Source organism: Triticum urartu, chromosome 2A (genome assembly GCF_056163025.1).
Source record: "Triticum urartu cultivar PI428250 chromosome 2A, HENAU_Tu73, whole genome shotgun sequence".
In the NCBI taxonomy this organism is placed as follows: Eukaryota; Viridiplantae; Streptophyta; class Magnoliopsida; order Poales; family Poaceae; genus Triticum; species Triticum urartu.
In genome coordinates, this window is record NC_141874.1 from 14,103,978 (window position 1) to 14,130,453 (window position 26,476).

General features: G+C 38.6%; 1 protein-coding gene and 1 pseudogene across 1 annotated transcript; one reads left to right on the forward strand and one right to left on the reverse strand.

Annotated features, from left to right (window-relative positions):
- Window positions 1-724: 724 nt before the first annotated feature.
- LOC147982916 (uncharacterized) lies at window positions 725-1,332 on the forward strand. The gene is made up of 2 exons (XM_087539396.1): window positions 725-889; window positions 979-1,332. Exons 1-2 carry the CDS (start codon window positions 725-727, stop codon window positions 1,303-1,305), a joined length of 492 nt encoding a protein of 163 aa, XP_087395522.1. The 3' UTR covers window positions 1,306-1,332.
- Window positions 1,333-3,790: 2,458 nt separating this feature from the next.
- The window catches only part of LOC125541013 (putative serpin-Z5), a 33,023-nt pseudogene continuing 10,337 nt past the window's right edge, over window positions 3,791-26,476 (reverse strand).

Consider the following 26,476-nt stretch of genomic DNA (forward strand, 5'->3'; position numbering starts at 1 on the left):
TGCGCTGTTGTGGGGGTAGCCGAGTTGATCCATCAGGTGCATGATGCAGCCTCGACAGAAGCAATGGCAGTTAAGCGTGGCCTACAGTTGATTCTTGATATCAGATGTTCTCGTGTACTCATGAAATCAGATTGCCTTGAGATTGCTCAAGCATGCAAAGGAGACACTGAAAGCAACTCTAGCAGACCCCGCATCCTGCCCCGACCTGCAAAATAACCGTCAGAATGCGGGTCGGGGCGAAAAAAACCAGCCCGATCAGATCCCGCATCCCGCCCCGGCCCGCAAAAAATTTTAGGGGGCGCGGCAAAATCCCGACCCCAACCCAGGAAAATGCGGGTTTCCCCCTCACGGCTGCGGTGCCCTACATATAAGCAGAAGCAGTTGGTGGGAGGACATTTCATCCCGTGCTTTCTTTCACCAACCACCTCTCTCTCCCCCCTCGCGCCACCGCCCAAGATTCCGGCGAATGCAGACGGCAGGAGCACGCCGGAAGGCCGCCACGCGCACGAGGCCTCCCCTCCCTTCCCCCCTGCGTCGGCGGGCCACCGGATTTGCAGATCTGTGGCACTTCATCGTGGGCTGCCGGATTTGGCTTTTTCCGGCCGCCAGTTGCTGCCCCAAGTGACGGAGTGGTCGGGGAGCCTCTCCCGCAGCCCAGGCAAGGGCGCATCGCCGCATGCAGGTTCGTCCCCCACCCCCACCCCGCCGCCGAAGTTTTGCGGGCATGGACTCGTCCGGCCGTCCACCGGGCTCGGCGCTCACGCAACGTCTTTGTGGCTTGCCCATGCCGCTCATAGAGTGTGACGACTGCACGCGAAAAGTGCTGCAGCTCACTTCGGGCACGCCGAAGCACCCCCGATGGGTGTTCTTCAAATGCGAAAACGACGGGGTACGTGCACTTGCGGTAGCTCGTTTCATAGTTCATTCTTTAGTTCAATTGCGGTAGCTCACTTCGAGCTTGCTCATTCTTTTGTGTAGGACGATGGATGCTCATTTTGGTTTTGGGAAGGCCAATACATTGATTTGTTGATAGAAAGAAACTTAATAGATGTTAGTGCACTTCTTAGTACAATCGAAGGCAATGATGTGGCTGCATGTGCAACTGGAGGGGAAGCAACATCTACTTCTTCCGAACCAAAGATGAAGAAAGAAGAATGCAAAATCAAGAATCCACAGATCAACAACGAATGCATGGAGAAGATACTAGTCCAACTAGTGGGAGCAGTTATGGAAGTTGGAAATCTTCTAAAATGCATACTTGTAGTTCTTGTTTTCTTTGGTCTTGCTATTCTAGCAAAGATTTGATGATGTCTTTTGTATCCAATGTTGTTAATAAAGCAAAGCAATGCAATATGCTAGATCAAATTTAGTTGTAAATTTAAGTTTTGCGTGCCGGGAGGAGCTACGCCAAATCAGACGCGCAACCCCAACCCGTCCTTTTTTACAGGTCCATTATGTGGGGTCTGCAACTGCAGCCATCCGCGCCGGCCCGCAAAGACATTTTTCCGTGAACTGCAAAAACGTTTTGCGGGTCGAGAGGATGCAGGGTCTGCTGGAGTTGCTCTGACATCCGAGCTCCATACCGAGTGATCTTGGCGGATTGTTTTGATTTAGCACATGGAATATCGCTACTGAAATTTCAACATTGCCCTAGGGAAGCAAATACAGGTTGGCACACCTAATAACTAGACATGCTTATGATTCCCAATTGTCTTATGGGATGATGAACCTCTAGATATCTTATTACCGCATGTACTCAATGATGTAACTCTTTCATCCTTGGATAATTAAAATGCCAACAGGTTTCCCCTCAAAAAGAGAGGGAAAGGAGTATCCCACTGTTGTTTGGGTCAGGCCCATTTTGCTTCTTTTGTTTCATGTTTGCAATAGAGAAATAGTTACTAAAAGGATAGGACCCGATTTTTTATAATTAATAATTAATAATTCAGTAATTCCAGAACTGGTAAAGGATATGTGAAAATTCTAAAAATAGGAAAGACGCAAATAACAACAGCGTCCACGTCTGGACGCCATTAAAAACCACGTCCAGCGTCCACGTCACGATGCCCCCCCCCCCCCCCCCCCCACACACACACAGCTAGCTGCTCGGACAGGCGGCGCTCCGCCTCCACTTTCTCTATGTAGAGGCCGTGGAGATCCGCCATGTACACCTCGTCGTAGGACTCCACCGCAAGCCTTTCCATCGCCTCCCAGTCCTCCCTTGCCTCTTTTGTGGAGACCACTCGCGGGTCGCTGACATCTAGCCGCAACATCCCACAGAACTAAAAGTTCTGGTGGCCGTCGGCACGACCGACCAAATGTCATATTGTTTGGCGGCCCGCTAGGCGGATTGGAAGGATCTGAGCCAAAGCTTCTCATGGGTGTGCCAGTCTGTCATCTCGGCCACCCATGTCCCCACATGCCGATGTACGGTCTCATTACGGCGGCGGAGCTGGGAGCTCGGGGAAGCCAGAGAACGTGCCGTGGGAGGCAGATGGGGCGACGCTCGAGGAATAGTTGTGATGATGGCAGGAGGCAGACGGGTCGGCGTTGCGCTCGTGGCGGCGCGGATCTGCTCTACGGATGGGTGGCGAGGAGCGACGGCCATGGCGGCAAGGGTCGGGATGCGATCGAGAGCGATGGGGGGGGGGGGGGGGGGGGTTGCCGACGACATGACGGTGGCAGGGGACTAGGGGTGAGAGGCAAAGAGGCGTGTGGTCCTTTTACTCCACGACGGAGAAGTCGAGTAAGTTTAGGTACTCCACAAGGAGAGGAGTAAAATATATACTCCACTATAGGAGTTACGGGATAAGTTAGATCCTGGTTAGAGAAGTAAGGCCGAATTTTTACTTCTCTAACTGGTTAGAGAAATGCTCTAACCCTTGTCAAGGTCCTTCACATTCGTTATAGGAATAAGAGCAACACTACTAATAGCCACGTCAACAACACAATTAACTTGCATATCCATCTTCTAAGATTCTGACCCACTCATTACCAGTGCACCGCTCGGGCCATCTTTAGTTTCATCAAGCATGCACGTTATTGGTCAGTCGTTGTTCTTGCGCTGCTCGTTCCGCTTCAGCATGCTTGGCCATAGCATGAGTGTGACGTTGCATTCGGGACATGACAGCCGACAACGCCAATCATCACATGAGAGACATGGTCTCACCGGCCGCTCGCTGTTACGATCCACCAATCGACATTTCTTTGAACGAGCAAGCTGATTAGGTTGGGGACAGCCGATTCAGGGATTCCTGGGTTGGTTCAATCATGCATTGTACGCGACTAACACTAGCGTCCAGACATGGACATGGTTCACAATAGCGACTGGGCCAGCCTGGACGCTGTTACTCATAGCGTACTTCCCATTTTTCAAAATTTCAAGTTACCTTTACCAGTTTTGGAATAATTGAATTATCATTTATTATTAATAAAAAAATCAGGATAGGACTGCACAAGCACAATGAAGAATAACCAAAATGTAAAGTGCATTCTGCAAAGTGATCTAAAACGTTTTATATTTGTTTACACTGGGAGTAGTTACTAGCCAGTAAATACTCCCAGTATACACTAATATAAGACGTTTTGGTAGTTCAAAGGTAGTACTAGCAGCTAAATCTCAGGGTTAATGTTGCAAAAAAGAGAAGACGAATTATAGAGCCGAGATAGTTCGGGGCGTCCAAGGAGATGCTCGCAAAAAGAGAACACGAATCTTGCAAACGAAACGGTACAAGCTAACCAGCTGGTCCGAGCTACTACTTTCAGCTTATTTCATACTTATTGATGCCAATCACTTGGTCGGATCAAGGACGTGGCCAGCGAAGACGATGACACCGGACCGTTCCTCCATGATGAGGAACGTGAACGGATGATCGGCGACGAACTCCACAACGTTGGGCGGCAGGCCGCCACCACGCATGCCAGCTGTGCTCGCGCCTGCCTCCGTGCCTTGCTCGTTCACCTTGACCACCGCTCTGTGGACAACCTTTGTCAGGAAGGCCGTGCGTCCGCCGTCGTTCTTATCGAACATGCCACGCAAGTCGGCCGCCTCCGGCGAAAATGGCAGCGACAGGCCCAGCCGACGCAGGTCGCTTTCGAGGTTCCAGTCGAAGCTTATCTCAAACTTGGGCATCTTGATGATGGTGAGATCGGGCTGCCTCCTGGGCAGGATTCTGTAGAGGTAACCTGGCGCCGCGGTGATCATGTCCACCATGGCGGCAAACCCGTGGCGCTCGTCCGGGAGGAAGATGAGCATGGAGAACTGCATAACATCGGCGTCTGGAGCCTGCATGGACAACAGAAGATTGATTGCGTAAGAGACATTATTAAAAACAAAAATAATAGTGAATGACCAGAAGAAAAGTTTTGATCACATTATTGATGCTATGTCTGCGACTGTCAGTGTCTTGAACATTCGCACGAAGATACAGTGGCATGTCCGACGCGAATCCTTGGAAACTCAGAGGCGCCGTCGGAAACTTCTGTTTCAACTCTAACAACTTATTCCAGCGATCGGCACCAATGTTAGGCCTGTAGGGGAGCCTGAGGACCTTGAACCCGTCCATACAGGAGGCATAGTGGGGGAAGTACATGGACATGAACTGCGCCTCGACAGGACTGCCGTCGAGCCGGAGCCGAACTGCTTGAGCCACGCTCCCTTGAAGTAGACGGCGTTGGCGAGCACCAGATCGGTCTCAGCGTCGACATCCGTAGCTGAGATGATAGAGGTGATGAGGTTGTTGGTGGCCTTCTTCACATGTTCGTTGATCGTCTCCACAACTTCCTCCGGCTGCACGTCACATATATATTCCATAGCACCGCCAGTGAGCTACTAAACATGGAAGAGTAACTTGTCGAGATTAAATCTGACATTTAGGTACCTCGCTGGCGAAGCTCACGGTGCGTGCACTAGGTTGCAGAAAACCATCACTTTGAGGGCTAGGTTTGTAGAAATGATTTTTTTTACAAAAAATTGCAAACTATAAGGCAACTGTAGTTTAAATTTGACCCGCTTCCAGCTGAATCGGCGAAAATTTGTCTTTTTCACGAGAGGTGGATCAAATTTTTTTACACCCAACCATTTTGTCAATTGTGCATTAAATATGTCCTAGTATTTTAGAAAATTGATTTGGTCCAATTTTGCAACAATTATTTGGTAGTTCCTTCACAAAAAACATTCTTTCGGGCACTCGGAAAATGAAAAATGGTTTTTTCGTCTAAAGAAAATGAAAACTTTCTTAGGCAACATTGTTTGCCATTCCAATATGCACCCTTGTGCACAATATGAGATCATTTGAACAAACTATGTCATGAATGTGGCCATAAGATTGATCATTTGGCTTGAAAGCCATTGATCTCCACACATGTTTCTGAGAACACTTTTTTAAAATAATTGTCGTATTACAAGTTTGTTATTTTTCCTAGGAACTTGGCCACATATGATGACACAATGCGAAGGTTTCCCAATTTTTTGATTTTTTTTGAATTTTTTATGCCCGTTTCAAAATGCGGTCATAACGGCGGGCTTGACCGTTCCTAGCTAGTGGTTGAATCTTGGAAAACGTTTGGTGTTTCTCTGATTAAATAGATACTTATGTACCTAGAAATGATTTTTGTAAAAAATAAATAGCAAACTATGAGGCAGCTGCAGTTCAAATTTGACCCGCTTCCAACTGAATCGGCGGAAATTTGTCTTTTTCACGAGAGGTGGATCAAAACTTTTTACACCCAACCATTTTGTCAATTGTGCATTAGATATGGCCTAGTATTTTATAAAAATGATTCGGTTCAATTTTGCAACAATTATTTGGTAGTTCCTTCACAAAAAAACCTCCTTTCGGGCACTCGGAAAATGAAAAATGGTTTTTTCGTCCAAAGAAAATGAAAACTTCCTTAGGCAACATTGTTTGCCATTCCAATATGCACCCTTGTGCACAATATGAGATCATTTGAACAAACTATGCCATGAATGTGGCCATAAGATTGATCATTTGGCTTGAAAGCCATTGATCTCCACACATGATAGCTCGTTTCTGAGAACACTTTTTTAAAATAATTGCCGTATTACAAGTTTGTTATTTTTCCTAGGAACTTGGCCACATATGATGACACAATGTGAAGGTTTCCCAATTTTCTGATTTTTTTTTGAATTTTTTATGCCCGTTTCAAAATGCGGTCAAAACGGCGGGCTTGACCGTTCCTAGCTAGTGGTTGAATCTTGGAAAACGTTTGGTGTTTCTTTGATTAAATAGATACTTATGTACCTAGAAATGATTTTTGTAAAAAATAAATAGCAAACTATGAGGCAGCTGCAGTTCAAATTTGACCCGCTTCCATCTGAATCGGTGGAAATTTGTCTTTTTCACGAGAGGTGGATCAAAACTTTTTACACCCAACCATTTTGTCAATTTTGCATTAAATATGGCCTAGTATTTTATAAAAATGATTCGGTCCAATTTTGCAACAATTATTTGGTAGTTCCTTCACAAAAAAACCTCCTTTCGGGCACTCAAAAAATGTAAAATGGTTTTTTCGTCCAACGAAAATGAAAACTTCCTTAGGCAACATTGTTTGCCATTCCAATATGCACCCTTGTGCACAATATGAGATCATTTGAGCAAACTATGCCATGAATGTGGCCATAAGATTGATCATTTGGCTTGAAAGCCATTGATCTCCACACATGATAGCTCGTTTCTGAGAACACTTTTTTAAAATAATTGCCGTATTACAAGTTTGTTATTTTTCCTAGGAACTTGGCCACATATGATGACACAATGCGAAGGTTTCCCAATTTTTTGATTTTTTTTTGAATTTTTTATGCCCGTTTCAAAATGTGGTCAAAACGGCAGGCTTGACCGTTCCTAGCTAGTGGTTGAATCTTGGAAAATGTTTGGTGTTTCTCTGATTAAATAGATACTTATGTACCTAGAAATGATTTTTGTAAAAAATAAATAGCAAACTATGAGGCAGCTGCAGTTCAAATTTGACCCGCTTCTAGCTGAATCGGCGGAAATTTATCTTTTTCACGAGAGGTGGATCAAAACTTTTTACACCCAACCATTTTGTCAATTGTGCATTAAATATGGCCTAGTATTTTATAAAAATGATTCGGTCCAATTTTGCAACAATTATTTGGTAGTTCCTTCACAAAAAATCCTCCTTTCGGGCACTCGGAAAATGAAAAATGGTTTTTTCGTCCAAAGAAAATGAAAACTTCCTTAGGCAACATTGTTTGCCATTCCAATATGCACCCTTGTGCACAATATGAGATCATTTGAACAAACTATGCCATGAATGTGGCCATAAGATTGATCATTTGGCTTGAAAGCCATTAATCTCCACACATGATAGCTCGTTTCTGAGAACACTTTTTTAAAATAATTGCCGTATTACAAGTTTGTTATTTTTCCTAGGAACTTGGCCACATATGATGACACAATGTGAAGGTTTCCCAATTTTTTGATTTTTTTTTGAATTTTTTATGCCCGTTTCAAAATGCGGTCAAAACGGCGGGCTTGACCGTTCCTAGCTAGTGGTTGAATCTTGGAAAACGTTTGGTGTTTCTCTGATTAAATAGATACTTATGTACCTAGAAATGATTTTTGTAAAAAATAAATAGCAAACTATGAGGCAGCTGCAGTTCAAATTTGACCCGCTTCCAACTGAATCTGTGGAAATTTGTCTTTTTCACGAGAGGTGGATCAAAACTTTTTACACCCAACCATTTTGTCAATTGTGCATTAAATATGGCCTAGTATTTTATAAAAATGATTCGGTCCAATTTTGCAACAATTATTTGGTAGTTCCTTCACAAAAAAACCTCCTTTCGGGCACTCAAAAAATGGAAAATGGTTTTTTCGTCCAACGAAAATGAAAAATTCCTTAGGCAACATTGTTTGCCATTCCAATATGCACCCTTGTGCACAATATGAGATCATTTGAACAAACTATGCCATGAATGTGGCCATAAGATTGATCATTTGGCTTGAAAGCCATTGATCTCCACACATGATAGCTCGTTTCTGAGAACACTTTTTTAAAATAATTGCCGTATTACAAGTTTGTTATTTTTCCTAGGAACTTGGCCACATATGATGACACAATGCGAAGGTTTCCCAATTTTTTGATTTTTTTTTGAATTTTTTATGCCCGTTTCAAAATGCGGTCAAAACGGCGGGCTTGACCGTTCCTAGCTAGTGGTTGAATCTTGGAAAACGTTTGGTGTTTCTCTGATTAAATAGATACTTATGTACCTAGAAATGATTTTTGTAAAAAATAAATAGCAAACTATGAGGCAGCTGCAGTTCAAATTTGACCCGCTTCCAGCTGAATCGGCGGAAATTTGTCTTTTTTACAAGAGGTGGATCAAAACTTTTTACACCCAACCATTTTGTCAATTGTGCATTAAATATGGCCTAGTATTTTATAAAGATGATTTGGTCCAATTTTGCAACAATTATTTGGTAGTTCCTTCACAAAAAAACCTCCTTTCGGGCACTCGGAAAATGAAAAATGGTTTTTTCGTCCAAAGAAAATGAAAAATTCCTTACGCAACATTGTTTGCCATTCCAATATGCACCCTTGTGCACAATATGAGATCATTTGAACAAACTATGCCATGAATGTGGCCATAAGATTGATCATTTGGCTTGAAAGCCATTGATCTCCACACATGATAGCTCGTTTCTGAGAACACTTTTTTAAAATAATTGCCGTATTACAAGTTTGTTATTTTTCCTAGGAACTTGGCCACATATGATGACACAATGTGCAGGTTTCCCAATTTTTTGATTTTTTTTTTGAATTTTTTATGCCCGTTTCAAAATGCGGTCAAAACGGCGGGCTTGACCGTTCCTAGCTAGTGGTTGAATCTTGGAAAACGTTTGGTGTTTCTCTGATTAAATAGATACTTATGTACCTAGAAATGATTTTTGTAAAAAATAAATAGCAAACTATGAGGCAGCTGCAGTTCAAATTTGACCCGCTTCCAGCTGAATCGGTGGAAATTTGTCTTTTTCACGAGAGTTGGATCAAAACTTTTTACACCCAACCATTTTGTCAATTGTGCATTAAATATGGCCTAGTATTTTATAAAAATGATTCGGTCCAATTTTGCAACAATTATTTGGTAGTTCCTTCACAAAAAAACCTCCTTTCGGGCACTCAAAAAATGTAAAATGGTTTTTTCGTCCAACGAAAATGAAAACTTCCTTAGGCAACATTGTTTGCCATTCCAATATGCACCCTTGTGCACAATATGAGATCATTTGAGCAAACTATGCCATGAATGTGGCCATAAGATTGATCATTTGGCTTGAAAGCCATTGATCTCCACACATGATAGCTCGTTTCTGAGAACACTTTTTTAAAATAATTGCCGTATTACAAGTTTGTTATTTTTCCTAGGAACTTGGCCACATATGATGACACAATGCGAAGGTTTCCCAATTTTTTTATTTTTTTTTGAATTTTTTATGCCCGTTTCAAAATGCGGTCAAAACGGCAGGCTTGATCGTTCCTAGCTAGTGGTTGAATCTTGGAAAACGTTTGGTGTTTCTCTGATTAAATAGATACTTATGTACCTAGAAATGATTTTTGTAAAAAATAAATAGCAAACTATGAGGCAGCTGCAGTTCAAATTTGACCCGCTTCTAGCTGAATCGGCGGAAATTTATCTTTTTCACGAGAGGTGGATCAAAAGTTTTTACACCCAACCATTTTTTCAATTGTGCATTAAATATGGCCTACTATGTTATAAAAATGATTCGGTCCAATTTTGCAACAATTATTTGGTAGTTCCTTCACAAAAAAACCTCCTTTCGGGCACTCAAAAAATGGAAAACGGTTTTTTCGTCCAACGAAAATGAAATCTTCCTTAGGCAACATTGTTTGCCATTCCAATATGCACCCTTGTGCACAATATGAGATCATTTGAACAAACTATGCCATGAATGTGGCCATAAGATTGATCATTTGGCTTGAAAGCCATTGATCTCCACACATGATAGCTCGTTTCTGAGAACACTTTTTTAAATAATTGCCGTATTACAAGTTTGTTATTTTTCCTAGGAACTTGGCCACATATGATGACACAATGCGAAGGTTTCCCAATTTTTTGATTTTTTTTGAATTTTTTATGCCCGTTTCAAAATGCGGTCCAAACGGCGGGCTTGACCGTTCCTAGCTAGTGGTTGGATCTTGGAAAATGTTTGGTGTTTCTCTGATTAAATAGATATTTATGTACCTAGAAATGATTTTTGTAAAAAATAAATAGCAAACTATGAGGCAGCTGCAGTTCAAATTTGACCCGCTTCCATCTGAATCGGCGGAAATTTGTCTTTTTCACGAGAGGTGGATCAAAACTTTTTACACCCAACCATTTTGTCAATTGTGCATTAAATATGGCCTAGTATTTTATAAAAATGATTCGGTCCAATTTTGCAACAATTATTTGGTAGTTCCTTCACAAAAAAACCTCCTTTCGGGCACTCGGAAAATGGAAAATGGTTTTTTCGTCCAACGAAAATGAAAACTTCCTTAGGCAACATTGTTTGCCATTCCAATATGCACCCTTGTGCACCATATGAGATCATTTGAACAAACTATGCCATGAATGTGGCCATAAGATTGATCATTTGGCTTGAAAGCCATTGATCTCCACACATGATAGCTCGTTTCTGAGAACACTTTTTTAAAATAATTGCCGTATTACAAGTTTGTTATTTTTCCTAGCAACTAGGCCACATATGATGACACAATGCGAAGGTTTCCCAATTTTTTGATTTTTTTTGAATTTTTTATGCCCGTTTCAAAATGCGGTCAAAACGGCGGGCTTGACCGTTCCTAGCTAGTGGTTGAATCTTGGAAAACGTTTGGTGTTTCTCTGATTAAATAGATACTTATGTACCTAGAAATGATTTTTGTAAAAAATAAATAGCAAACTATGAGGCAGCTGCAGTTCAAATTTGACCCGCTTCCAGCTGAATCGGTGGAAATTTGTCTTTTTCACGAGAGGTGGATCAAAACTTTTTACACCCAACCATTTTGTCAATTGTGCATTAAATATGGCCTAGTATTTTATAAAAATGATTCGGTCCAATTTTGTAACAATTATTTGGTAGTTCCTTCACAAAAAAACCTCCTTTCGGGCACTCGAAAAATGGAAAATGGTTTTTTCGTCCAAAGAAAATGAAAACTTCCTTAGGCAACATTGTTCGCCATTCCAATATGCACCCTTGTGCACAATATGAGATCATTTGAACAAACTATGCTATGAATGTGGCCATAAGATTGATCATTTGGCTTGAAAGCCATTGATCTCCACACATGATAGCTCGTTCTGAGAACACTTTTTTAAAATAATTGCCGTATTACAAGTTTGTTATTTTTCCTAGGAACTTGGCCATATATGATGACACAATGCGAAGGTTTCCCAACTTTTTGATTTTTTTTTGAATTTTTTATGCCCGTTTCAAAATGCAGTCAAAACGGCGGCCTTGACCGTTCCTAGCTAGTGGTTGAATCTTGGAAAACGTTTGGTGTTTCTCTGATTAAATAGATACTTATGTACCTAGAAATGATTTTTGTAAAAAATAAATAGCAAACTATGAGGCAGCTGCAGTTCAAATTTGACCCGCTTCCAGCTGAATCGGCGGAAATTTATCTTTTTCACGAGAGGCGGATCAAAACTTTTTACACCCAACCATTTTGTCAATTGTGCATTAAATATGGCCTAGTATTTTATAAAAATGATTCGGTCCAATTTTGCAACAATTATTTGGTAGTTCCTTCACAAAAAAACCTCCTTTCGGGCACTCGGAAAATGGAAAATGGTTTTTTCGTCCAACGAAAATGAAAACTTCCTTAGGCAACATTGTTTGCCATTCCAATATGCACCCTTGTGCACCATATGAGATCATTTGAACAAACTATGCCATGAATGTGGCCATAAGATTGATCATTTGGCTTGAAAGCCATTGATCTCCACACATGATAGCTCGTTTCTGAGAACACTTTTTTAAAATAATTGCCGTATTACAAGTTTGTTATTTTTCCTAGGAACTAGGCCACATATGATGACACAATGCGAAGGTTTCCCAATTTTTTGATTTTTTTTGAATTTTTTATGCCCGTTTCAAAATGCGGTCAAAACGGCGGGCTTGACCGTTCCTAGCTAGTGGTTGAATCTTGGAAAACGTTTGGTGTTTCTCTGATTAAATAGATACTTATGTACCTAGAAATGATTTTTGTAAAAAATAAATAGCAAACTATGAGGCAGCTGCAGTTCAAATTTGACCCGCTTCCAGCTGAATCGGTGGAAATTTGTCTTTTTCACGAGAGGTGGATCAAAACTTTTTACACCCAACCATTTTGTCAATTGTGCATTAAATATGGCCTAGTATTTTATAAAAATGATTCGGTCCAATTTTGCAACAATTATTTGGTAGTTCCTTCACAAAAAAACCTCCTATCGGGCACTCGAAAAATGGAAAATGGTTTTTTCGTCCAAAGAAAATGAAAACTTCCTTAGGCAACATTGTTTGCCATTCCAATATGCACCCTTGTGCACAATATGAGATCATTTGAACAAACTATGCTATGAATGTGGCCATAAGATTGATCATTTGGCTTGAAAGCCATTGATCTCCACACATGATAGCTCGTTCTGAGAACACTTTTTTAAAATAATTGTCGTATTACAAGTTTGTTATTTTTCCTAGGAACTTGGCCATATATGATGACACAATGCGAAGGTTTCCCAACTTTTTGATTTTTTTTTGAATTTTTTATGCCCGTTTCAAAATGCAGTCAAAACGGCGGCCTTGACCGTTCCTAGCTAGTGGTTGAATCTTGGAAAACGTTTGGTGTTTCTCTGATTAAATAGATACTTATGTACCTAGAAATGATTTTTGTAAAAAATAAATAGCAAACTATGAGGCAGCTGCAGTTCAAATTTGACCCGCTTCCAGCTGAATCGGCGGAAATTTATCTTTTTCACGAGAGGTGGATCAAAACTTTTTACACCCAACCATTTTGTCAATTGTGCATTAAATATGGCCTAGTATTTTATAAAAATGATTCGGTCCAATTTTGCAACAATTATTTGGTAGTTCCTTCACAAAAAAACCTCCTTTCGGGCACTCGGAAAATGGAAAATGGTTTTTTCGTCCAACGAAAATGAAAACTTCCTTAGGCAACATTGTTTGCCATTCCAATATGCACCCTTGTGCACCATATGAGATCATTTGAACAAACTATGCCATGAATGTGGCCATAAGATTGATCATTTGGCTTGAAAGTCATTGATCTCCACACATGATAGCTCGTTTCTGAGAACACTTTTTTAAAATAATTGCCGTATTACAAGTTTGTTATTTTTCCTAGGAACTAGGCCACATATGATGACACAATGCGAAGGTTTCCCAATTTTTTGATTTTTTTTGAATTTTTTATGCCCGTTTCAAAATGCGGTCAAAACGGCGGGCTTGACCGTTCCTAGCTAGTGGTTGAATCTTGGAAAACGTTTGGTGTTTCTCTGATTAAATAGATACTTATGTACCTAGAAATGATTTTTGTAAAAAATAAATAGCAAACTATGAGGCAGCTGCAGTTCAAATTTGACCCGCTTCCAGCTGAATCGGTGGAAATTTGTCTTTTTCACGAGAGGTGGATCAAAACTTTTTACACCCAACCATTTTGTCAATTGTGCATTAAATATGGCCTAGTATTTTATAAAAATGATTCGGTCCAATTTTGCAACAATTATTTGGTAGTTCCTTCACAAAAAAACCTCCTTTCGGGCACTCGAAAAATTGAAAATGGTTTTTTCGTCCAAAGAAAATGAAAACTTCCTTAGGCAACATTGTTTGCCATTCCAATATGCACCCTTGTGCACAATATGAGATCATTTGAACAAACTATGCTATGAATGTGGCCATAAGATTGATCATTTGGCTTGAAAGCCATTGATCTCCACACATGATAGCTCGTTCTGAGAACACTTTTTTAAAATAATTGCCGTATTACAAGTTTGTTATTTTTCCTAGGAACTTGGCCATATATGATGACACAATGCGAAGGTTTCCCAACTTTTTGATTTTTTTTTGAATTTTTTATGCCCGTTTCAAAATGCAGTCAAAACGGCGGCCTTGACCGTTCCTAGCTAGTGGTTGAATCTTGGAAAACGTTTGGTGTTTCTCTGATTAAATAGATACTTATGTACCTAGAAATGATTTTTGTAAAAAATAAATAGCAAACTATGAGGCAGCTGCAGTTCAAATTTGACCCGCTTCCAGCTGAATCGGCGGAAATTTATCTTTTTCACGAGAGGTGGATCAAAACTTTTTACACCCAACCATTTTGTCAATTGTGCATTAAATATGGCCTAGTATTTTATAAAAATGATTCGGTCCAATTTTGCAACAATTATTTGGTAGTTCCTTCACAAAAAAACCTCCTTTCGGGCACTCGGAAAATGGAAAATGGTTTTTTCGTCCAACGAAAATGAAAACTTCCTTAGGCAACATTGTTTGCCATTCCAATATGCACCCTTGTGCACCATATGAGATCATTTGAACAAACTATGCCATGAATGTGGCCATAAGATTGATCATTTGGCTTGAAAGCCATTGATCTCCACACATGATAGCTCGTTTCTGAGAACACTTTTTTAAAATAATTGCCGTATTACAAGTTTGTTATTTTTCCTAGGAACTAGGCCACATATGATGACACAATGCGAAGGTTTCCCAATTTTTTGATTTTTTTTGAATTTTTTATGCCCGTTTCAAAATGCGGTCAAAACGGCGGGCTTGACCGTTCCTAGCTAGTGGTTGAATCTTGGAAAACGTTTGGTGTTTCTCTGATTAAATAGATACTTATGTACCTAGAAATGATTTTTGTAAAAAATAAATAGCAAACTATGAGGCAGCTGCAGTTCAAATTTGACCCGCTTCCAACTGAATCGGTGGAAATTTGTCTTTTTCACGAGAGGTGGATCAAAACTTTTTACACCCAACCATTTTGTCAATTGTGCATTAAATATGGCCTAGTATTTTATAAAAATGATTCGGTCCAATTTTGCAACAATTATTTGGTAGTTCCTTCACAAAAAAACCTCCTTTCGGGCACTCGAAAAATTGAAAATGGTTTTTTCGTCCAAAGAAAATGAAAACTTCCTTAGGCAACATTGTTTGCCATTCCAATATGCACCCTTGTGCACAATATGAGATCATTTGAACAAACTATGCTATGAATGTGGCCATAAGATTGATCATTTGGCTTGAAAGCCATTGATCTCCACACATGATAGCTCGTTCTGAGAACACTTTTTTAAAATAATTGCCGTATTACAAGTTTGTTATTTTTCCTAGGAAATTGGCCATATATGATGACACAATGCGAAGGTTTCCCAACTTTTTGATTTTTTTTTGAATTTTTTATGCCCGTTTCAAAATGCAGTCAAAACGGCGGCCTTGACCGTTCCTAGCTAGTGGTTGAATCTTGGAAAACGTTTGGTGTTTCTCTGATTAAATAGATACTTATGTACCTAGAAATGATTTTTGTAAAAAATAAATAGCAAACTATGAGGCAGCTGCAGTTCAAATTTGACCCGCTTCCAGCTGAATCGGCGGAAATTTATCTTTTTCACGAGAGGTGGATCAAAACTTTTTACACCCAACCATTTTGACAATTGTGCATTAAATATGGCCTAGTATTTTATAAAAATGATTCGGTCCAATTTTGCAACAATTATTTGGAAGTTCCTTCACAAAAAAACCTCCTTTCGGGCACTCGGAAAATGGAAAATGGTTTTTTCGTCCAACGAAAATGAAAACTTCCTTAGGCAACATTGTTTGCCATTCCAATATGCACCCTTGTGCACAATATGAGATCATTTGAACAAACTATGCCATGAATGTGGCCATAAGATTGATCATTTGGCTTGAAAGCCATTGATCTCCACACATGATAGCTCGTTTCTGAGAACACTTTTTTAAAATAATTGCCGTATTACAAGTTTGTTATTTTTCCTAGGAACTTGGCCACATATGATGACACAAGGCGAAGGTTTCCCAATTTTTTGATTTTTTTTGAATTTTTCATGCCCGTTTCAAAATGCGGTCAAAACGGCGGGCTTGACCGTTCCTAGCTAGTGGTTGAATCTTGGAATACGTTTGGTGTTTCTCTGATTAAATAGATACTTATGTACCTATAAATGATTTTTGTAAAAAATAAATAGCAAACTATGAGGCAGCTGCAGTTCAAATTTGACCCGCTTCCAACTGAATCGGCGGAAATTTGTCTTTTTCACGAGAGGTGGATCAAAACTTTTTACACCCAACCATTTTGTCAATTGTGCATTAAATATGGCCTAGTATTTTATAAAAATGATTCGGTCCAATTTTGCAACAATTATTTGGTAGTTCCTTCACAAAAAAACCTCCTTTCGGGCACTCAAAAAATGGAAAATGGTTTTTTCGTCCAACGAAAATGAAAACTTCCTTAGGCAACATTGTTTGCCATTCCAATATGCACCCTTGTGCACCATATGAGATCATTTGAACAAACTATGCCATGAATGTGGCCATAAGATTGATCATTTGGCTTGAAAGCCATTGATCTCCACACATGATAGCTCGTTTCTGAGAACACTTTTTTAAAATAATTGCCGTATTACAAGTTTGTTATATTTCCTAGGAACGTGGCCACATATGATGACACAATGCGAAGGTTTCCCAATTTTTTGATTTTTTTTTTGAATTTTTTATGCCCGTTTCAAAATGCGGTCAAAACGGCGGGATTGACCGTTCCTAGCTAGTGGTTGAATCTTGGAAAACTTTTGGTATTTCTGTGATTAAATAGATACTTATGTACACAGAAATGATTTTTGTAAAAAATAAATAGCAAACTACGAGGCAACTGTAGTTCAAATTTGACCCGCTTCCAACTGAATCGGCGGAAATTTGTCTTTTTCACGAGAGGTGGATCAAAACTTTTTACACCCAACCATTTTGTCAATTGTGCATTAAATATGGCCTAGTATTTTATAAAAATGATTCGGTCCAATTTTGCAACAATTATTTGGTAGTTCCTTCACAAAAAAACCTCCTTTCGGGCACTCGGAAAATGGAAAATGGTTTTTTCGTCCAACGAAAATGAAAACTTCCTTAGGCAACATTGTTTGCCATTCCAATATGCACCCTTGTGCACAATATGAGATCATTTGAACAAACTATGCCATGAATGTGGCCATAAGATTGATCATTTGGCTTGAAAGCCATTGATCTCCACACATGATAGCTCGTTTCTGAGAACACTTTTTTAAAATAATTGCTGTAGTACAAGTTTGTTATTTTTCGTAGGAACTTGGCCACATATGATGACACAATGCGAAGGTTTCCCAATTTTTTAATTTTTTTTGAATTTTTTATGCCCGTTTGAAAATGCGGTCAAAACGGCGTGCTTGACCGTTCCTAGCTAGTGGTTGAATCTTGGAAAACTTTTGGTATTTCTGTGATTAAATAGATACTTATGTACACAGAAATGATTTTTGTAAAAAATAAATAGCAAACTACGAGGCAACTGTAGTTCAAATTTGACCCGCTTCCAACTGAATCGTCGGAAATTTGTCTTTTTCACGAGAGGTGGATCAAAACTTTTTACACCCAACCATTTTGTCAATTGTGCATTAAATATGGCCTAGTATTTTATAAAAATGATTCGGTCCAATTTTGCAACAATTATTTGGTAGTTCCTTCACAAAAAAACCTCCTTTCGGGCACTCGGAAAATGGAAAATGGTTTTTTCGTCCAACGAAAATGAAAACTTCCTTAGGCAACATTGTTTGCCATTCCAATATGCACCCTTGTGCACAATATGAGATCATTTGAACAAACTATGCCATGAATGTGGCCATAAGATTGATCATTTGGCTTGAAAGCCATTGATCTCCACACATGATAGCTCGTTTCTGAGAACACTTTTTTAAAATAATTGCCGTATTACAAGTTTGTTATTTTTCCTAGGAACTTGGACACATATTATGACACAATGCGAAGGTTTCCCAGTTTTTTGATTTTTTTTTGAATTTTTTATGCCCGTTTCAAAATGCGGTCAAAACGGCGGGCTTGACCGTTCCTAGCTAGTGGTTGAATCTTGGAAAACGTTTGGTGTTTCTCTGATTAAATAGATACTTATGTACCTAGAAATGATTTTTGTAAAAAATAAATAGCAAACTATGAGGCAGCTGCAGTTCAAATTTGACCCGCTTCCAGCTGAATCGGTGGAAATTTGTCTTTTTCACGAGAGGTGGATCAAAACTTTTTACACCCAACCATTTTGTCAATTGTGCATTAAATATGGCCTGGTATTTTATAAAAATGATTCGGTCCAATTTTGCAACAATTATTTGGTAGTTCCTTCACAAAAAAACTCCTTTCGGGCACTCGGAAAATGGAAAATGGTTTTTTCGTCCAACGAAAATGAAAACTTCCTTAGGCAACATTGTTTGCCATTCCAATATGCACCCTCGTGCACAATATGAGATCATTTGAACAAACTATGCCATGAATGTGGCCATAAGATTGATCATTTGGCTTGAAAGCCATTGATCTCCACACATGATAGCTCGTTTCTGACAACACTTTTTTAAAATAATTGCTGTAGTACAAGTTTGTTATTTTTCGTAGGAACTTGGCCACATATGATGACACAATGCGAAGGTTTCCCAATTTTTTAATTTTTTTTGAATTTTTTATGCCCGTTTGAAAATGCGGTCAAAACGGCGTGCTTGACCGTTCCTAGCTAGTGGTTGAATCTTGGAAAACTTTTGGTATTTCTGTGATTAAATAGATACTTATGTACATAGAAATGATTTTTGTAAAAAATAAATAGCAAACTACGAGGCAACTGTAGTTCAAATTTGACCCGCTTCCAACTGAATCGGCGGAGATTTGTCTTTTTCACGAGAGGTGGATCAAAACTTTTTACACCCAACATTTTGTCAATTGTGCATTAAATATGGCCTAGTATTTTATAAAAATGATTCGGTCCAATTTTGCAACAATTATTTGGTAGTTCCTTCACAAAAAAACCTCCTTTCGGGCACTCGGAAAATGGAAAATGGTTTTTTCGTCCAACGAAAATGAAAACTTCCTTAGGCAACATTGTTTGCCATTCCAATATGCACCCTTGTGCACAATATGAGATCATTTGAACAAACTATGCTATGAATGTGGCCATAAGATTGATCATTTGGCTTGAAAGCCATTGATCTCCACACATGATAGCTCGTTTCTGAGAACACTTTTTTTAAAATAATTGCCGTATTACAAGTTTGTTATTTTTCCTAGGAACTTGGCCATATATGATGACACAATGCGAAGGTTTCCCAATTTTTTGATTTTTTTTTGAATTTTTTATGCCCGTTTCAAAATGCGGTCAAAACGGCGGGCTTGACCGTTCCTAGCTAGTGGTTGAATCTTGGAAAACGTTTTGTGTTTCTCTGATTAAATAGATACTTATGTACCTAGAAATGATTTTTGAAAAACTAAATAGCAAACTATGAGGCAGCTGCAGTTCAAATTTGACCCGCTTCCAGCTGAATCGGCGGAAATTTATGTTTTTCACGAGAGGTGGATCAAAACTTTTAACACCCAACCATTTTGTCAATTGTGCATTAAATATGGCCTAGTATTTTATAAAAATGATTCGGTCCAATTTTGCAACAATTATTTGGTAGTTCCTTCACAAAAAAAAACCTCCTTTCGGGCACTCGGAAAATGAAAAATGGTTTTTTCGTCCAAAGAAAATGAAAACTTCCTTAGGCAACATTGTTTTCCATTCCAATATGCACCCTTGTGCACACTATGAGATCATTTGAACAAACTATGCCATGAATGTGGCCATAAGATTGATCATTTGGCTTGAAAGCCATTGATCTCCACACATGATAGCTCGTTTCTGAGAACACTTTTTTAAAATAATTGCCGTATTACAAGTTTGTTATTTTTCCTAGGAACTTGGCCACATATGATGACGCAATGCGAAGGTTTCCCAATTTTTTGATTTTCTTTGAATTTTTTATGCCCGTTTCAAAATGCGGTCAAAACGGCGGGCTTGACCGTTCCTAGCTAGTGGTTGAATCTTGGAAAACGTTTGGTGTTTCTCTTATTAAATAGATACTTATGTACCTAGAAATGATTTTTGTAAAAAATAAATAGCAAACTATGAGGCAGCTGTAGTTCAAATTTGACCCGCTTCCAACTGAATCGGCGGAAATTTGTCTTTTTCACGAGAGGTGGATCAAAACTTTTTACACCCAACCATTTTGTCAATTGTGCATTAAATATGGCCTAGTATTTTATAAAAATGATTCGGTCCAATTTTGCAACAATTATTTGGTAGTTCCTTCACAAAAAAACCTCCTTTCGGGCACTCAAAAAATGGAAAATGGTTTTTTCGTCCAACGAAAATGAAAACTTCCTTAGGCAACATTGTTTGCCATTCCAATATGCACCCTTGTGCACAATATGAGATCATTTGAACAAACTATGCTATGAATGTGGCCATAAGATTGATCATTTGGCTTGAAAGCCATTGATCTCCACACATGATAGCTCGTTTCTGAGAACACTTTTTTTAAAATAATTGCCGTATTACAAGTTTGTTATTTTTCCTAGGAACTTGGCCATATATGATGACACAATGCGAAGGTTTCCCAATTTTTTGATTTTTTTTTTGAATTTTTTATGCCCGTTTCAAAATGCGGTCAAAACGGCGGGCTTGACCGTTCCTAGCTAGTGGTTGAATCTTGGAAAACGTTTTGTGTTTCTCTGATTAAATAGATACTTATGTACCTAGAAATGATTTTTGAAAAACTAAATAGCAAACTATGAGGCAGCTGCAGTTCAAATTTGACCCGCTTCCAACTGAATCGGCGGAAATTTATGTTTTTCACGAGAGGTGGATCAAAACTTTTAACACCCAACCATTTTGTCAATTGTGCATTAAATATGGCCTAGTATTTTATAAAAATGATTCGGTCCAATTTTGCAACAATTATTTGGTAGTTCCTTCACAAAAAAAAACCTCCTTTCGGGCACTCGGAAAATGAAAAATGGTTTTTTCGTCCAAAGAAAATGAAAACTTCCTTAGGCAACATTGTTTTCCATTCCAATATGCACCCTTGTGCACACTATGAGATCATTTGAACAAACTATGCCATGAATGTGGCCATAAGATTGATCATTTGGCTTGAAAGCCATTGATCTCCACACATGATAGCTCGTTTCTGAGAACACTTTTTTAAAATAATTGCCGTATTACAAGTTTGTTATTTTTCCTAGGAACTTGGCCACATATGATGACGCAATGCGAAGGTTTCCCAATTTTTTGATTTTCTTTGAATTTTTTATGCCCGTTTCAAAATGCGGTCAAAACGGCGGGCTTGACCGTTCCTAGCTAGTGGTTGAATCTTGGAAAACGTTTGGTGTTTCTCTTATTAAATAGATACTTATGTACCTAGAAATGATTTTTGTAAAAAATAAATAGCAAACTATGAGGCAGCTGTAGTTCAAATTTGACCCGCTTCCAACTGAATCGGCGGAAATTTGTCTTTTTCACGAGAGGTGGATCAAAACTTTTTACACCCAACCATTTTGTCAATTGTGCATTAAATATGGCCTAGTATTTTATAAAAATGATTCGGTCCAATTTTGCAACAATTATTTGGTAGTTCCTTCACAAAAAAACCTCCTTTCGGGCACTCAAAAAATGGAAAATGGTTTTTTCGTCCAACGAAAATGAAAACTTCCTTAGGCAACATTGTTTGCCATTCCAATATGCACCCTTGTGCACAATATGAGATCATTTGAACAAACTATGCTATGAATGTGGCCATAAGATTGATCATTTGGCTTGAAAGCCATTGATCTCCACACATGATAGCTCGTTTCTGAGAACACTTTTTTTAAAATAATTGCCGTATTACAAGTTTGTTATTTTTCCTAGGAACTTGGCCATATATGATGACACAATGCGAAGGTTTCCCAATTTTTTGATTTTTTTTTTGAATTTTTTATGCCCGTTTCAAAATGCGGTCAAAACGGCGGGCTTGACCGTTCCTAGCTAGTGGTTGAATCTTGGAAAACGTTTGGTGTCTCTCTGATTAAATAGATACTTATGTACCTAGAAATGATTTTTGTAAAAAATAAATAGCAAACTATGAGGCAGCTGCAGTTCAAATTTGACCCGCTTCCAGCTGAATCGGTGGAAATTTATCTTTTTCACGAGAGGTGGATCAAAACTTTTTACACCCAACCATTTTGTCAATTGTGCATTAAATATGGCCTAGTATTTTATAAAAATGATTCGGTCCAATTTTGCAACAATTATTTGGTAGTTCCTTCACAAAAAAAAACCTCCTTTCGGGCAGTCGGAAAATGAAAAATGGTTTTTTCGTCCAAAGAAAATGAAAACTTCCTTAGGCAACATTGTTTGCCATTCCAATATGCACCCTTGTGCACCATATGAGATCATTTGAACAAACTATGCCATGAATGTGGCCATAAGATTGATCATTTGGCTTGAAAGCCATTGATCTCCACACATGATAGCTCGTTTCTGAGAACACTTTTTTAAAATAATTGCCGTATTACAAGTTTGTTATTTTTCCTAGGAACTTGGCCACATATGATGACACAAGGCGAAGGTTTCCCAATTTTTTGATTTTTTTTGAATTTTTCATGCCCGTTTCAAAATGCGGTCAAAACGGCGGGCTTGACCGTTCCTAGCTAGTGGTTGAATCTTGGAAAACGTTTGGTGTTTCTCTGATTAAATAGATACTTATGTACCTATAAATGATTTTTGTAAAAAATAAATAGCAAACTATGAGGCAGCTGCAGTTCAAATTTGACCCGCTTCCAACTGAATCGGCGGAAATTTGTCTTTTTCACGAGAGGTGGATCAAAACTTTTTACACCCAACCATTTTGTCAATTGTGCATTAAATATGGCCTAGTATTTTATAAAAATGATTCGGTCCAATTTTGCAACAATTATTTGGTAGTTCCTTCACAAAAAAACCTCCTTTCGGGCACTCAAAAAATGGAAAATGGTTTTTTCGTCCAACGAAAATGAAAACTTCCTTAGGCAACATTGTTTGCCATTCCAATATGCACCCTTGTGCACCATATGAGATCATTTGAACAAACTATGCCATGAATGTGGCCATAAGATTGATCATTTGGCTTGAAAGCCATTGATCTCCACACATGATAGCTCGTTTCTGAGAACACTTTTTTAAAATAATTGCCGTATTACAAGTTTGTTATATTTCCTAGGAACGTGGCCACATATGATGACACAATGCGAAGGTTTCCCAATTTTTTGATTTTTTTTTTGAATTTTTTATGCCCGTTTCAAAATGCGGTCAAAACGGCGGGATTGACCGTTCCTAGCTAGTGGTTGAATCTTGGAAAACTTTTGGTATTTCTCTGATTAAATAGTTACTTATGTACCTAGAAATGTTTTTTGTAAAAAATAAATAGCAAACTACGAGGCAACTGTAGTTCAAATTTGACCCGCTTCCAACTGAATCGGCGGAAATTTGTCTTTTTCACGAGAGGTGGATCAAAACTTTTTACACCCAACATTTTGTCAATTGTGCATTAAATATGGCCTAGTATTTTATAAAAATGATTCGGTCCAATTTTGCAACAATTATTTGGTAGTTCCTTCACAAAAAAACCTCCTTTCGGGCACTCGGAAAATGGAAAATGGTTTTTTCGTCCAACGAAAATGAAAACTTCCTTAGGCAACATTGTTTGCCATTCCAATATGCACCCTTGTGCACAATATGAGATCATTTGAACAAACTATGCTATGAATGTGGCCATAAGATTGATCATTTGGCTTGAAAGCCATTGATCTCCACACATGATAGCTCGTTTCTGAGAACACTTTTTTTAAAATAATTGCCGTATTACAAGTTTGTTATTTTTCCTAGGAACTTGGCCATATATGATGACACAACGCGAAGGTTTCCCAATTTTTTGATTTTTTTTTTGAATTTTTTATGCCCGTTTCAAAATGCGGTCAAAACGGCGGGCTTGACCGTTCCTAGCTAGTGGTTGAATCTTGGAAAACGTTTAGTGTTTCTCTGATTAAATAGATACTTATGTACCTAGAAATGATTTTTGGAAAAAATAAATAGCAAACTATGAGGCAGCTGCAGTTCAAATTTGACCCGCTTCCAACTGAATCGGCGGAAATTTGTCTTTTTCACGAGAGGTGGATCAAAACTTTTTACACCCAACCATTTTATCAATTGTGCATTAAATATGGCCTAGTATTTTATAAAAATGATTCGGTCCAATTTTGCAACAATTATTTGGTAGTTCCTTCACAAAAAAACCTCCTTTCGGGCACTCAGAAAATGGAAAATGGTTTTTTCGTCCAACGAAAATGAAAACTTCCTTAGGCAACATTGTTTGCCATTCCAATATGCACCCTTGTGCACCATATGAGATCATTTGAACAAACTATGCCATGAATGTGGCCATAAGATTGATCATTTGGCTTGAAAGCCATTGATCTCCACACATGATAGCTCGTTTCTGAGAACACTTTTTTAAAATAATTGCCGTATTACAAGTTTGTTATTTTTCCTAGGAACTTGGCCATATATGATGACACAATGCGAAGGTTTCCCAATTCTTTGATTTTTTTTTGAATTTTTTATGCCCGTTTCAAAATGCGGTCAAAACGGCGGGATTGACCGTTCCTAGCTAGTGGTTGAATCTTGGAAAACTTTTGGTATTTCTCTGATTAAATAGTTACTTATGTACCTAGAAATGATTTTTGTAAAAAATAAATAGCAAACTACGAGGCAACTGTAGTTCAAATTTGACCCGCTTCCAACTGAATCGGCGGAAATTTGTCTTTTTCACGAGAGGTGGATCAAAACTTTTTACACCCAACCATTTTGTCAATTGTGCATTAAATATGGCCTAGTATTTTATAAAAATGATTCGGTCCAATTTTGCAACAATTATTTGGTAGTTCCTTCACAAAAAAACCTCCTTTCGGGCACTCGGAAAATGGAAAATGGTTTTTTCGTCCAACGAAAATGAAAACTTCCTTAGGCAACATTGTTTGCCATTCCAATATGCACCCTTGTGCACAATATGAGATCATTTGAACAAACTATGCTATGAATGTGGCCATAAGATTGATCATTTGGCTTGAAAGCCATTGATCTCCACACATGATAGCTCGTTTCTGAGAACACTTTTTTTAAAATAATTGCCGTATTACAAGTTTGTTATTTTTCCTAGGAACTTGGCCATATATGATGACACAACGCGAAGGTTTCCCAATTTTTTGATTTTTTTTTTGAATTTTTTATGCCCGTTTCAAAATGCGGTCAAAACGGCGGGCTTGACCGTTCCTAGCTAGTGGTTGAATCTTGGAAAACGTTTAGTGTTTCTCTGATTAAATAGATACTTATGTACCTAGAAATGATTTTTGGAAAAAATAAATAGCAAACTATGAGGCAGCTGCAGTTCAAATTTGACCCGCTTCCAACTGAATCGGCGGAAATTTGTCTTTTTCACGAGAGGTGGATCAAAACTTTTTACACCCAACCATTTTATCAATTGTGCATTAAATATGGCCTAGTATTTTATAAAAATGATTCGGTCCAATTTTGCAACAATTATTTGGTAGTTCCTTCACAAAAAAACCTCCTTTCGGGCACTCAGAAAATGGAAAATGGTTTTTTCGTCCAACGAAAATGAAAACTTCCTTAGGCAACATTGTTTGCCATTCCAATATGCACCCTTGTGCACAATATGAGATCATTTGAACAAACTATGCCATGAATGTGGCCATAAGATTGATCATTTGGCTTGAAAGCCATTGATCTCCACACATGATAGCTCGTTTCTGAGAACACTTTTTTAAAATAATTGCCGTATTACAAGTTTGTTATTTTTCCTAGGAACTTGGCCATATATGATGACACAATGCGAAGGTTTCCCAATTCTTTGATTTTTTTTTGAATTTTTTATGCCCGTTTCAAAATGCGGTCAAAACGGCGGGATTGACCGTTCCTAGCTAGTGGTTGAATCTTGGAAAACTTTTGGTATTTCTCTGATTAAATAGTTACTTATGTACCTAGAAATGATTTTTGTAAAAAATAAATAGCAAACTACGAGGCAACTGTAGTTCAAATTTGACCCGCTTCCAACTGAATCGGCGGAAATTTGTCTTTTTCACGAGAGGTGGATCAAAACTTTTTACACCCAACATTTTGTCAATTGTGCATTAAATATGGCCTAGTATTTTATAAAAATGATTCGGTCCAATTTTGCAACAATTATTTGGTAGTTCCTTCACAAAAAAACCTCCTTTCGGGCACTCGGAAAATGGAAAATGGTTTTTTCGTCCAACGAAAATGAAAACTTCCTTAG